The sequence below is a fragment of the Mesoplodon densirostris genome, chromosome 7 (genome assembly GCF_025265405.1).
Source record: "Mesoplodon densirostris isolate mMesDen1 chromosome 7, mMesDen1 primary haplotype, whole genome shotgun sequence".
In the NCBI taxonomy this organism is placed as follows: Eukaryota; Metazoa; Chordata; class Mammalia; order Artiodactyla; family Ziphiidae; genus Mesoplodon; species Mesoplodon densirostris.
The window spans coordinates 56770717-56786100 of record NC_082667.1 but is presented as its reverse complement, the minus strand read 5'-3'; the positions used below and the strand labels follow the sequence as shown (position 1 = coordinate 56786100).

The 15384-nt window shown below is 36.9% G+C and overlaps 1 protein-coding gene across 9 annotated transcripts in view; it reads left to right on the top strand.

The window, feature by feature from the left end:
• EMSY (EMSY transcriptional repressor, BRCA2 interacting) overlaps nt 1-15384 on the top strand; it is an 83135-nt gene that overhangs the window by 37337 nt on the left and 30414 nt on the right. For all 9 annotated transcript variants that reach the window (XM_060103551.1, XM_060103557.1, XM_060103550.1 and 6 more), the window contains 2 exons: nt 7930-8079; nt 11185-11355. In XM_060103551.1, coding sequence (XP_059959534.1) covers nt 7930-8079; nt 11185-11355 — 321 coding nt within the window. The remainder of the gene's footprint in view (nt 1-7929; nt 8080-11184; nt 11356-15384) is intronic.

The following is a 15384-nucleotide window of genomic DNA, read 5'->3' as shown; positions in this document are numbered from 1 at the left end:
TAGGAGGATTCTTAACCACTGCACCACCAGGGAAGTCCCTTGTTTTATTTTTATTTTATTTTTTTGTGGTACGCGTGCCTCTCACTGTTGTGGCCTCTCCTGTTGCGGAGCACAGGCTCCAGATGCGCAGGCTCAGCGGCCACGGCTCACGGGCCCAGCCGCTCCGCGGCATGTGCGATCCTCCTGGACCGGGGCGCAAACCCGTGTTCCCTGCATCTACAGGCGGACTCTCAACCACTGCGCCACCAGGGAAGACCTGTTTTATTTTTTGATAGGAACATTTTATTATTATTTTTTGAGATGTAATTGACACATAACCTTGTATTAGTTTTAGGTGTAACATAATGATTTGATATATGTATCTATTGCAAAATGATTACCACAATAAGTTAGCATCTATTACCACACAGTTACAATTTTTTTTCTTGTGATGAGAACTTTTAAGATTTACTCTCTTAGCAACTTTCAAATATACAGTGCAGTATTGTTAACTATAGTCATCATGCTGTACATTATTACATCCCCAGCACTTATTTATCTTATAACTGGAAGTTTGTACCATTTCACCACTGCCTCATACCTAGTATGAGGTATGGATAGTAATGCACTGATAGACATAGGGAAATTGGTCTATAGTTTTCTCTTTTTTTTTTGCGTTACGCGGGCCTCTCACTGTTGTAGCCTCTCCCGTTGCGGAGCACAGGCTCCGGACGCGCAGGCCCAGCGGCCATGGCTCACGGGCCCAGCCGCTCCGCGGCATGTGGGATCCTCCCAGACCGGGGCACGAACCCGTGTTCCCTGCATTGGCAGGCGGACTCTCAACCACTGCGCCACCAGGGAAGCCCCTATAGTTTTCTCTTTGCCTGCAGTCTCTGTCAGGCTTTAGTTTCAATGGTATGTGTGCTTCCAAGAAAGAATTGTAAAGTTTTCCTTTTTAAAACACTCTGGAATTTTTTCTATTAAAGGACAGCTTTATTGAGATATAATTCACGTACCATTCAATTAACTGATTTAAAGTGTATAGTTCAGTGGTAGGTAGTATATTCACAGATATGTGCAACCATCACTACAGTTGATTTTAGAACATTTTCATCAATTCCAAAAGAAACCCTGTACCATTTAGCTATCACTCCCTACTCACCATGACAACCTCTCCAGCCCTAAGCAACGTCTAATCTACTTTCTGTCTGTAGATTTCTATATTCTGGATTTTTATGTGAATGGAATCATATAATATGTGATCTTTTGTGACTGGCTTCTTTTACTTAACAATGTTTAAGGTTCATCCATGAAGTAGCATGTATTAGTACTTCATTCCTCCTTATGGCCAAATAATAATTCACATTTTGTTTATCCACTTATCCATTGATAACACTTGCTAGTCTCTGACTTTTTGATTCTAGCCATCCCAGTTTGTGTGAAGTGGCATTTCATTGTGGTTTTGATTTGCATTTCTCTGATGACTAATGGTGTTGACCATCTTTTCATATGCTTATTGGCCCTTTATATATCTTCCTTGGAGAAATATCTATTTATATCCTTTGCCACTTTTTAATTATTTGTCTTTTTATCATTGAATTGTATGAGGTTTTTTTTTTTTACTATACATATTTTAGATATTAAACCTTTATCAGGTACATAAATTACAAATATTTCCTCCCATTCTGTGGGTTGTCTTTTCACTTTCTTGATGATGTCCTTTGAAACACAAACATGTTTAATTTTGGTAATGTACAATTTATTTTTTCTTTTGTTGCTTGTGCTTTTGGTATTGTATTTAAGAATCTTTTGCCAAATCCCAGGTTATAAAGATTTATCCTTATTTTTTCCCTAAGAGATTGATAATTTTGCCTCTTAAATTTAGGTCTTTGAACTATTTTGATTAATTTTGTTAGGGTGTGAAATAAGGATCCCACTTCATTCTTTCACACATGGCTCTTCGATTGTCCCAATACCATTTGTTAAAAAGACTGTCTTCCCCCCTCATTGAATGGTCTTGACACCCTTGTTGAAAATCCACTGAGCACATGTATGACTTTATTTCTGGATTCTCAATTCTGTTCCATTATATGTCTATTTGTATGCTGATTTGATTACCATTGATTTACATTGTTTTGATCAGGAAGTGTGAGTATTCCTGTTTTGTTCTTTTTTAAAAGATAGTTTTGGCTATTCTGGGTCCCTTGCAATTCTGTATGGATTTTGGAATCAGCTTGTCAATTTCTACAAAGAAATCAGCTGAGAATCTCATGGGGTTTGCATTGAATCTGTAGATCAGTTGAGGAGTATTACCATCTTTATGATGTTAAATATTCTGATCCATGAACATGGGATTTTTTGTGTTTATTTAGATCTTTAATTTCTTTCAACAGTGTTGAAATGTGTGGTTCTTAGTGTATAAATTTTACACTTCTTTTGTTAATTTATTTCTAAGTATTTTATTTTTGTAGCTGTTGTAAGTGGAACTGTTAATTTCATATTTTGGATTACTCATTGCTAATGTATAGAGATGCAAGTGACTTTTTGTTGATTTTGAACCTGCAACTTAGCTGAACTCACTTTTTAGTTCTAGTAGTTTATAGTGAATTCCTTAGGATTTTCTATATAAAAGATCAAATCATCTGCAAAGAGAGATAATTTCTGTTACAGTCTGGATGCCTTGTATTTCTTTTCTTGCCTAATTTCCCTGACTAGAACCTCTGGTAAAATGTTGAATATAACTGGCAAGAGTGGATATCATTGTTTTGTTTCTTGTTCCTTCTATTCATAGAACTTCTTTGAGTGTCTGTTGTAAGGTGGTCTGCTAGCAACAAACTCTCTCCGTTTTTGTTTATCTGGTAAAGACTATTTCATCTGCATTTTTTGAAAGATAGCCTTGCTGGATATTGAATTCTTGGTTGACAGGTTTTCTTTGAGCACTTTGAATTCGTTATTCTACTGCCCGCTGGTCTCCATTGTTTCCATTGAAAAGTCAGTTGCTAACCTTAGTGAAATCCCCTTGTAAATGGAAATTTTGTTCTCTCAGATGGTCTCAGGATTTTCTCCTTGTCTTTGACTTTCAGCATTTTTAGTATGATGTGCCTGTTTGTGGTTCTCTTTATATTTATCTTCTTCAGTGTTTGTCTAGCTTCCTGGATGTGTAAGTTATTGCTTTTCAATACATATGGAACATTTTCGGCCATTACTTCTTTGAATACTTCTTTTTCTCTTTTCTCTCTGTTCCTTTTTGTAGTTACATTGCATATGTTGTATACTTAATAGTGTTCCACATTTCTGTTCATTTTCTTCATTCTTTTTTCTTTCCATTCTTCAGCTTGCATAATCTCTAATTGATCTGTCTTTAAATTTGCTAATTCTTTCTTCTGCCAGTTCAAATCTGTTCTTGAGCCCTTCTGGTGAATTTTTTATTTCAGTTATTGTACTTTTCAACTCTGCATTTTCCATTTGGTTCTTTTTTCTAATTTCTATTGCTTAATTAATATTCTCTATTTGATGCAACTTTGTCATCATACCCTCTTTTACTTCTGTAATCATGCTTCCCTCTAGTTCTGTGAACATATGTGTAATGGCTATTTTGAAGTGCTTTTGTTGTTGTTAAGTCTGACATCTGGTTGCTCTCACAGTTTCCGTTGCCTGCTTTTTTTCCACTGTGTGGGTCATATTTTCATGTTTCTTTGCAAGTTTTTGTTGGAAACTGGACATTTTAGATATTTACATTGATGTTTTAGATATTAGATATATAGATATTAGACATTATATATTGTAGCTGGGTACTGATCTTCTCGTACCCCCACCCCTGATTTGTTATTGCTACTGACATGATTCTTTGTTGTTTAGTGACTAGATCAATTACTTTGCTGAAGTTAAGCCTCTGCTGTTGTTCCTCAGGGAGGTACAGCTCTGGGTATGCCCAGGCCTTCTGAGGTGACAGTGATATTGGTATGACTTTTTCCTCTTTTCCTGACCACACCCAGCTGTTAAACTCCACTAACTGATTGCTCTGTTTTTTTTCAACAATTCTTGGAGCATAAGTTGCTCTACGAACTCATCCAAATTGTGGCTTCTTTGAAGGAATAATCTCAAAGGTCCATTTTTGATATTTGTTCTGACCAAAGGAGTGTTCCTCTCAGCTTCCTTACTATTCAGTTCTGTCCTGCAAACTATCTGGCCTATAGTCTAGAAGGTATCTTAATTAAATCCATGATTCTCCTTCTAGTTGCCTTTCATCACATCCTCCACTGTTTTTGAGAGCACCCTTAGGCTTGAACTTCTCCATGCTCTGTTACATATGAAGTCAGTTCCTCTGGGAAGAGGCTAAGAGCTATCTGTTTCAGGACATGTTTTTATCCCCAGGTGGCTCTGGAGCTCTGGGGGTAGGGTCAATGGCAGACTTCTCTCTGAATGATACCCCTGCTCTAGGAGCTGAGCACTCAGTAAAGGCAAGTGTGGGAGGTTGGGCAAGCAGCCTGAGATCCTCTCAGCTTGCTTCCCCTGGTTGGTGGAGCCACTCCCTCACAAGCCAGGGCAGTGGTGGTCAGGACCCCAGTATTCTCAGAGGCTCTGTGCCCAAGGTAGAGCCTTTGTTCCATGAACTGGGGGCTGGGCAGAAGAAGGGAGTACCCACCTATTGACTGCAGTTGCCTGGGACTTAAAACAGGTGCCTGGGAGCAGAAAGAGATAAGCTGAAGTCCTTCTGCTCCTCAGAAGAAAGCCCTCCAACTGGGAGCTGGAGTAGGAGGAAACCCTGTGTTCTTGACTGCAGCAGCAGTCTGGAGAGCAGTCCTTACTTCACCTGTAGGGAGGGAGGAGGAACAGGTGTTAGTTTAAATGTCATAGATGTCACTGTTATTAGCAAATATTTCTGTGTGTTCTTTTTTTTTAATTAATTAATTTATTTATTTGTGTTTGGCTGTGTTGGGTCTTCATTTCTGTGTGTGGGCTTTCTCTAGTTGCAGCGAGTGGGGGCCACTCTTCATCGCCGTGCGTGGGCCTCTCACTGTCGCGGCCTCTCTTGTTGCGGAGCACAAGCTCCAGACGCGCAGGCTCAGTAGTTGTGGCTCACGGGCCTAGTTGCTCCGCGGCATGTGGGATCCTCCCAGACCAGGGCTCAAACCCGCGTGCCCCGCATCGGCAGGCAGACCCTCAACCACTGTGCCACCAGGGAAGCCCTCTGTGTATTCTTGAATAGATGTTTCTTCATTTGGTGTTAGGACCATTTCCAGAGCTTTTCATTGGTTGTTTTTTTAAATCATTTTTGCCAGTTTCATTGGGTTAGCAGGTTAGCAGAGCTCCTTATGCTCTCTTGTCAGAAATCAATCTCTGGAATGGTTTTTGTTGTTGGTTTATTTTAAGTGGAGATATAATTCACATATAACATTGTATTAGTTTGAGGTGTACAACATAATGATTTGATATATGCGTATATTATGAAATGATTACCCCAATAAGTTTAATTAATGTCCATCACCACATAGTTACATTTTTTTTTTCTTGTGATGAGAGGAATGATTTTAAATACATTGGAGTTATTTTCTTTTTAAAGGGCCATAGAATTGTCCTGTGAAACTATCTGGGCCTGCTCTGTTGTGGGGGGAAGGGGGAGGATCTCTTAAAATTTTGTTTCAAGGAAACTTGTCTATTTATATATCTTTTTTGAGGTCAATTTTTGATAAATACTGTTTTTTTTTTAATGTTGGGGGTAGGAGTTTATTAATTAATTTATTTATTTTTGCTGTATTGGGTCTTCGCCTCTGTGCAAGGGCTTTCTCCAGTTGTGGCAAGTGGGGGCCACTCTTCATCGCGGTGCGCGGGCCTCTCACCATCGCGGCCTCTCTTGTTGCGGAGCACAGGCTCCAGACGCGCAGGCTCAGTAGTTGTGGCTCACGGGCCCAGTTGCTCCGTGGCATGTGGGATCTTCCCAGACCAGGGCTCGAACCCATGTCCCCTGCATTAGCAGGCAGATTCTCAACCACTGCGCCACCAGGGAAGCCCTAAATACTGTTTTTCTAGAAAATTATCCATTTGATCCAAATTTTCAACTTGTTTGTGTAGCACTAAGCAAAGTAGTGTCTTATGATTTCCTTAATTTTTTTCTCTGTGGTTATTTCTTCGGGGGTTTCTTTTTATGTACCTTAAGCATTATTGTAATTCAGTAATAGATAATATTAGAAATCATTTTTTCCCTACAACTTCACAGTTTATGATTTATTGTAATCAGAATTTATTTATACAATAATAATACTTTATTTATTGAACTCTTGCTATGTATTAGGCACTTCACAACTGTGATGTAATTAATCTTCACATAGCCCTAGAAGGTATATACTAATAATATCTTTATTTTATAGATGAGAAAACTGAGTCATAGAGATTATTAAGTAATTTGCCTGGATGTCATAATTTTAACTTCTTTGTTGGCTACAAGTATTTTAAAATTATTTAAGGCTATTAAATAAATAAATTTGTTTGCTTCCTAATGTCTTAACCTAAATCACCATCCAAAAAAGTAATAAAAATTTTAGTTGTCTGCTGAAATGTATTCTATCCCATGAATTATTTCATTGAAGTTTAGTGGGGAAAAAGTGTTACCAAAAATTTCCTTCCTTAATTAACAATTATTAGTACTTAAATTTGTAGTTAACATGAGAGATTTCTTTTAAATGGACATCTTACATTTGAAAAGACAGTGTAGGGCCTCCCTGGTGGCGCAGTGGTTGAGAGTCCGCCTGCTGATGCAGGGGATACGGGTTCGTGCCCCGATCTGGGAGGATCCCATATGCCGCGGAGCGGCTGGGCCCGTGAGCCGTGGCCGCTGGGTCTGCGCGTCCGGAGCCTGTGCTCCGCAACGGGAGAGGCTACAACAGTGAGAGGCCCGCATACCGCAAAAAGGAAAAAAAAAAAAAAAAAAAAAAAAGACAGTGTAACACTTATAACATTTAAATTAAAAATTTGAAAAATGTAAAAAATATCATAACATCACCAACCTAACATTTTAATTTTATTTTTATATACTGCCTTCAAGTTCTTGTCCACATATTTTATGTAGGTGCAATAATAGTGCATTCTTTACTTTTGACAAAGTGAGCTATTTAAATACTTTTAAAAGAAGTCAATTTAAAAATAAATGTTCAAAAAGAAAATGTTCTTGCTCTTTATAGTCTTAAGAGGTTAGAGAAATCTTTGGTAGAGTAGAGAATATATAAAAGCTACATTAATTTTTTTTATTGGAGTATAATTGCTTCATAATATTGTGTTAGTTTCTGCTATACAACGAAGTGAATCAGCTATGTATATACATATATCCCCTCCCTTTTGGACCTCCTTCCCACCCCTCACCCCCACCCCCCAATCCTGCCCATCTAGGTCATCACAGAGCACCGAGCTGAGCTCCCTGTGCTATACAGCAGGTTCCCACCGGCTATCTATTTTACACATGGTAGTGTATATTTGTCAATCCTAATCTCCCAGTTCATCCCACCCTCCCCTTCCCACCCTGTGTCCACACACCTGTGTTCTCTACGTCTGCATCACTATTCCTGCCCTGCATTTATTTTTGACTTCTTATCCTAATCCTTTCATCCCAAGTATTTGCATGGAACACAGGTTATTTGTCTGTAAAAGTTCAGATCAATGGCTAATTTGGTTTGAAAGCTCTTATATGATGTGATCATAGACAAAAGAAAAATTGTTTTTCATTAAAACTTGTTAATAGCTTTTGTGGTATTTTAATTATATTTCTGAATGAGAGGAATTTGGGAAGATAGGAATTTGAGGAATAAAAGTTAAAAGAATATCTTTCATCAGTATGAACAAAAGCCTCTTTTTAGGCAAGACTCAGTAAATGTGTGTAACTGCTGCCCTCTTGGGTTGATACAAAGCACATGTTATTAAAAATAACTTGTACTGAGATTTATCTTTCTTCTTTCAAAGGTGTTAAAATCATCACACAACAAGTTCAACCAAGTAAAATCTTACCCAAACCAGTGACAGCAACTCTGCCCACCAGTAGCAATTCTCCTATTATGGTGGTTAGCAGTAATGGTGCAATTATGACAACTAAACTTGTAACCACTCCTACTGGTAAGTTTTCTTGAGCGTCAGTCCATTCATTCATCATACTTATTGAGTAATTTCTCTGTACTAGCAATATACTTGACATTGGGAATATAGAAATTAATGAGACAGTTCTTCAAAGAGGTCTTTCTTGACTCTTCCATCCTCCCAACTGAAATTAGCTCTCTGCTATTATCATGGTCCTCTTCTTTTCCTTTATAACACATACTATAATTTCTAATTACTTAGCTACTTTTTGTCGATTTGTTTAATGTTATTCACCTTATTAGACCATGAGCTCCATGAGGATAAGGGACCTTGTCTGTTTTATTCACCATATATATGTAGAGCGAATCTGTAAGTAGGTGTTTAGTCAGGATTTGTTGAGTGAATGAAAACACAGTCCCAGCCCGCAAGGATCTCACTCTGATGAAGTTGAGAATCTATATTACATTACAGTGTAGTAAGCATTACTCAGACTGAGAAAAGCATAGGATGCCATTTTATCCAGTTATGAGAGCATCCAGGCTATGTCCAAGGAAGTGACAGTATAGAACATTTTAAATAGTACCACCCTTTGTGACCTTGAGCAGTTTACTTTAATTCCTCTTAGTCTTTTCCATTGTCTATTTCAATGTGATCATAAAGTTATTGTAAGTGTTAAATCAGGTATGTAAAGTCCCCAACAGAGTGCTTAATAGCCATTACTATTAATTAATGTTAGAATTAGCCAGTACAATTATTATTATTTTTTAAATTTATTTATTTATTTATTTTTGCTGTGTTGGGTCTTCGTTTCTGTGCGAGGGCTTTCTCTAGTTGTGGCAAGTGGGGGCCACTCTTCATCGCGGTGCGTGGGCCTCTCACTATCGCGGCCTCTCCCGCTGAGGAGCACAGGCTCCAGATGCGCAGGCTCAGTAGTTGTGGCTCACGGGCCTAGTTGCTCCGCGGCATGTGGGATCCTCCCAGACCAGGGCTCGAACCCGCGTCCCCTGCATTAGCAGGCAGACTCTCAACCACTGCACCACCAGGGAAGCCCCCAGTACCATTATTTTAAATTTGTATAACTCTTATAAAACTTTTTGAAGAGGGCCAGATTTAGATAATAGAATCTAGAGTGTAAAATGATTCCTTTCTCAAGTTTATAAGCTATCATCTATTGGCCATTATATAGAAGTATATATAAGCATTACCCTTAATCTCCCTTAGGCTTTAATATCTTCATTTTCAGAGACAAAACAGAGGCTTATGTTAAGTAATATGCACAAGGCCACACAGCCAATAAAAGACAGGACTGGGATTTGAATCCAGATCTGTTTGACTCCCAAAACTGCTTTAAAAAAAAAACTGTGGTAAAACATAGATAACATGAAATTTACCATTTTCACCATTTTTAAGTGTACAGTTCATTGGCATTAAGTACATTTACATTGTTTTACAACCATTACAACCATCTAGCTCCAGAACTTTTTTTTTTTTTTTGTGGTACGCGGGCCTCTCACTGTTGTGGCCTCTTCCGTTGCGGAGCGCAGGCTCAGCGGCCATGGCTCACGGGCCTAGCCGCTTTGCAGCATGTGGGATCTTCCTGGACCGGGGCACGAACCCCTGTCCTCTGCACCGGCAGGCGGGCTCTCAACCACTGCGCCACCAGGGAAGCCCACTCCAGAACTTTTTACATCTTCCCAAACTGAAACTCTGTGCCCATTAAACAATAGCTCTGCATTCCCACCTTCCCCCAGTCCCTGGTAACTGCCATTCTACTTTCTGTCTCTTTGCAAAGCCTATGCTTTAAAAACACTGTTATTCTTGCATTAAATCTATCATTCTTCACCCAGAGCTTTTCTCCATTTAGTACAAAGATAGTAGTGTTACGTAGATATGGTTCCTCATGTTAGGGAATGGTAGTGAAAAATAATATTGTGTCTGTGCTTATGTATATATATTAGAATAAGTGTTTCTAATTTTAAAACAAAAGCTTAAGTTGGAATATTTTCCAGCTATTATTAACTAATTCAAACTATGTATCTTCATAGCATATTTATTTTGCACTAGATTTTTTTCTGATTTAGATGTATGTTTGTAATCAATTTAAAGTAATTCTACTTAATATTCTTCCACTTCTCCCTTTTTTGGGTAGTGATTATATTTTAAAACGGTAAATACTAACTGGGTAAAACCATTTTGGGGAGGGGGTTGTTGAAATAGTTATCACAGTGACCCCTGAATCTAATTATCTTGAAAAAATTTTTTTTAGTTGAAGAAGGTGTTACCTGAGTTATCTTCATTCTCCCCAAAACTAACGGCTCTTAGGAACAGTGTTAGGAATTTAGGAACAGTGCTTAGGAATAGTGTTTCTGAGTTACCAGATCTGTGACAAACTGCAACAGGCTTATCTGGTTAATTTTTAATTCCTGTTTGGGAAAAGGAAAAAGTTCTAGAAGTAGTGGGGAAGAATGTAAAGTCCTTTGAGAGATATGAAGAAAAATATTCTAATGGGTCAGTTAAGAGGAAATATGTAAATAGTGAACTTTTTAGGCTAAGAAGAAATATTCCTGGTAACTCTTGGCAGCTTCAATTTTAATCTCTAGTAAAATGATGGAATAACTCTTTAAAAGATGGAAATATATTTAGAGGGTAGCAGAGTACAAAACAGTAAAAATTTATAAAATTTTAGGCAAACAATATCCTGCCTTATTTGCTGAGTGCTGCCGTTGGGTTTGGCACTGAGACGGCATTAAAACAGATGCAGAGACCTTGAAATCTATAACAGAAATATCTAAAATGCTCTGGCAGGAAAGATGATTAAATTTAAGTTTCTTTTGGCATCAAACTAGTGGAAGAAGGGTAATGGAAGAAGGGAACAGACTTGGTTATACTTTTTCTTGGGGTTAGTAATTTGATGCAACACACCACAAAATTTTACATGTAAAATTAATTCAAATTGAGTTGGCTATAGTTCTTGCTATGTGCATTGAAAACTGGCTATAAATTGTTACTTAATGGCTTGACACCTTGAAATTCCATTTTCAAGTTAAAGCAATGTAGATTATGTTGAATTTTAGTTAAACTGTATAAATCATCATTCTTCTAAAAGTTATGACAAGTTTTTCTCTTGGCTTTTCCCTTTTATAGGCACACAGGCAACCTATACTCGGCCAACAGTGAGCCCATCTATAGGTCGGATGGCTGCAACCCCTGGAGCTGCAACCTACGTGAAAACTACCAGTGGTAGCATTATTACAGTAGTACCCAAATCGTTAGCTACCTTGGGGGGCAAGATAATTAGCAGTAATATAGTTTCTGGTAGGTATATCTGAAATACGTTAAAGGTATAGGTGACCAATAAGAGGAAAAAACATTTCACTGTTGAAGGATTCTGTTTGATCGCAGTTTTATGCTTAGAAATCTAGAGCTTTGTTTTTAGTCCTGATGTTTTAATGATTAAGTATAGTTTTTTAGTTCTAGTATTAAATCTTCATATGTTAAGCTTTTGAGAGTTTTAGAACATTTAGTTGCATTTAATCAGAATGGAAGGATTATGGTTTACATTTGCATAGAGATTTTTCATTTACAGAGTATTGCCCCATTTATCAATTCATTCATACCTCATAACTCTGAAATAGTTGGTATCAGCCCCAGTCTACAGACATATTTAAGTTTAGAGGATGAACTTGACCTGTCCAAAACCATACAAGCTAGATAGAGGAAGAACTAGTATTTATTAGTCTAAATATGTTTGAGGGATCGTATCTCATAATTTCAATTACTAATGTCACTTTAGCATATTAAAAATAAAAATACTTGAATATTTTTATTTGCTTTTCACCATTTATATTAGCTATTTACTTTTTAAAAATGTTTTACTCAGATAGTGAAGGCTAATATTTATTGGTATTTTGGAACCTTACCTGGTTTTTATTGGCTCATTTATTCCTGCGATATTTGCCTTGTGTACCCTGAAGTGGAATGTTAACATGGTATCCATTTTCATTGATTATTATTTTTTAATTAAAATGATGTGAATAATCTCTGACCAAGCAAGCCCTGTGGACTTTGTCTACCATTTTTGTAGACTAGCCATATTTTGTATGCCCCAGGTGAATTGTTCTAATATTTTAAAGTGAAGGGATTGAAGTTCCTGGCAGTAATATGATATTGCTGATAACTCAAGGAGTGGAAAAAAAAAACAAAGCAGGGCATGGTATTGGCATAAAGCACTATATTTAAAGCTGCTCATTTTGGCTCTACTTTTTAAGTGTAAGTTTCAATGTTTGCCAAACTGAGGAGGGTGAAACCAGTAGGGAAAGAATCATCATACTCCAGCTTTTAAGAGGATATTTTAAATAACACAGTTAAAACTCAAATTATAATTTATTACCTGACAATATCTTTAAATAGTATAGAGTACATACTTAAACATTTTTCAAAAAGTAATCATGTTTTTTATTAGTGTATAGCTTTTTATGACCATAAGGGTTTTTCTTTACTTACATATGAATTCTTAATACCATATAGCTTGAAGAAATGTCTACATATCATGAAGCCTCTGTTTTCAAACCTTATTTATGATTTGGCTGCTTTGTATGAGGTTAGAGCAATACAGGCAAGCACATTGCCCTAGAAGCAAAGAGGCGGTGAGATATATACCCTACACGTGTATACATTTCATCCACCTTTGTTTTTAAATATGAAGTAACTCATGGTTAGTCGCTATTTCAAGTGTATGGGTATACAGAGGAAGAGTTCTGAAACTTTTTCAGCACTATAGGATGTACTGGGCTCATAGCTGAAATAGCTTTATTCATTGCATGGAGCTCATTTTGCCTCAACCTTTGTTTGCTTCACTATTTGACACTTTAATTCTAAAGAACTTCTCTCATTTCTGACTGCTTTAAACTGATCCTTATGTTACATATCAATATTCTTTATAAAGATAGTTTTCTTATTTTATAATACTCTTGTTGCTCCATGATACTGGGATTATCGGTTAGTTTATTAGTAGTTTTCAATCCCTGTCTTTTTACAGTATACTGATAAGCCTGGTTGGATGAATTTAGATAGTTTTCTGCCTTCATCCAGGATCAGATGCTGGATACTAGAGTCCATGCCCCCACCACCCCACAACCAAAAAGAAATGCTTTTCTTAAAATATACTCAAACACCTAGCTGTAAGAATAGAAGGCTTTAAAAAAATGATATTTTCCCCTTTATTGTGGGGAATTTGGAAAATACAGAAAAGTATACAAAGAAAATTAAAAACCTGTAATTTTCGCCATCTAGAGAAATATGTTAAAATTTAAGTGTGTATATTTCTGTTATTCCTTTTTCTATTTAGATTTTTGTATAAATGTTTTTGTGTATATATGTATATTTTTAAAATTAAATTTAGATCTAATACAATCAGTTTTAATCTTTTTTCATATAATATCATTTTCCCATTCCATTAAATGTATTTTGACACCCCACCCCCGCCCCAGATTAATTACCATACAGTGTTCTCTCATACGATGCACCATGATTTAACTGTTTATTCATTGTTGAATGTTTTAGGTTACTTAACAATTTTTTTGTCATAAATAATCCTGTGACAAACATCATTATACATAAATTATTAGGTGAAGTTCTTATTTTCTTTGTATAATATCTTGGAAGGCAAGTTCATGCTTTCAAATTGCTTTCTAGAAAGGTCAAGTTTTTATTAGAATAAGCAATTAAGTGGAAGGCATGACTATTTTTGCAGTTATTTAATTCATATCTTATGGAATCAAATATTTACTTATATGTGTATATATAGAGAGAACTATTAGATACGTAAGTCTTTTGGAGAGCTTTGTTGAAGGTTGGTTGAAAAATCATGCCTATTTTATGCAGAAGATGCGTTCCTTCAGAGATAAACTCATTATCTTGACTCTAAAGACATTATGAGAACCTTTGACAATGGCAGGACTTGATTTTGATTCCCTTGATCTTTAGTACAATGTCCAGGCAAGGCTTGCATCTATAAACTTGTCCATTTGTTCATTCGTTTGCTCATTCTTTGAGCAAAGTAACACATAAAACATTATCCAAAAAACCAAGATTGTCAGTGATTTAAGAATCTGTGAATAGTAAAATCTGGGCCAATAAATTTGTGTTCTTTAAGCCTACCTACCATAATGCTCAAACTTTTACAGGCATCTTATTTTTGAATAGGAATCTCTGGAATGCATCAGTATCATGGCCCATGATCCAAATGTGATTCACATTTACTTGCACCCATTGTATCTTGACTCTTTATAAGTAAAGACTATGTATAGGTGAGTTCTCTAATACGCTATGAACTAGATATGGGGTTGGATGCTGTGATACACCATGATGTACATGAGGTGCATTCTCTGCCCTAAAGAATGCTAAACAGGTGAACTTGTATAGTCTCTTGTAACATGAGAACTGTACACTGAATACTATGAAAACATAGAGGAAGATTTTATTTATTTGTTTGTTTATTTTTGGCTGTGTTGGGTCTTTGTTGCTGCGTGTGGGCTTTCTTTAGTTGGGGTGAGCAGGGGCTACTCTTCGTTGCAGTGCACAGGCTTCTCATTGCAGTGGCTCCTCTTGTTGTGGAGCGTGGGCTCTAGGCATGTGGGCTTCAGTAGTTGTGGCACGTGGGCTCAGTAGTTGTGGCTTATGACGTCTAGAGCACAGGCTCAGTAGTTGTGGTGCACGGGCTCAGGTGCTCCGTGGCATGTAGGATCCTCCTGGACCAGGGATTGAACCCGTGTCCTCTGCATTGGTAGGCTGATTCTTAACCACTGCGCCACCAGGGAAGTCCGGGGAAGACATTTTTTTAAATGAGTAATACTTCTTTCTTCAATATAATGTAGATGTCACCTGAGATATAGAAACATGCTATTGAAATTTTAAACTTTTATAATTTGATAATTCTAGTCATAAATTGTATTCTTAGTTTATTCATAATTGTAATATAATGCTGTACTTGCTTTTCCTTATGCTATGCCTTTTTCTTCTATTTTCTAACATTGCCCCCACCTCCCATTTTGTTAAGCTGGTGAACTTGGTTTGCAACTGTCTCATAAATTGACACACCTGTAATGGAAAGGATTTGACATTTTCATAGTTATAAATATAATTCATTTGTTAAGCAAGTTTTGTCAAAAAAGTGATCCTTGTACTTTGGTATGGAGTTAAATCTTGGTTCACATTTCCTTGAGGTAGTTTTTAATTCTTACTTTCTAAGAACACTTTTTTATTAACCAATTATTTGGTGAGGGAGCATTGTCAGAGGAGGCATCATAATCACATATGAGGGACTGGAGTTAATTAAGAGTTAAA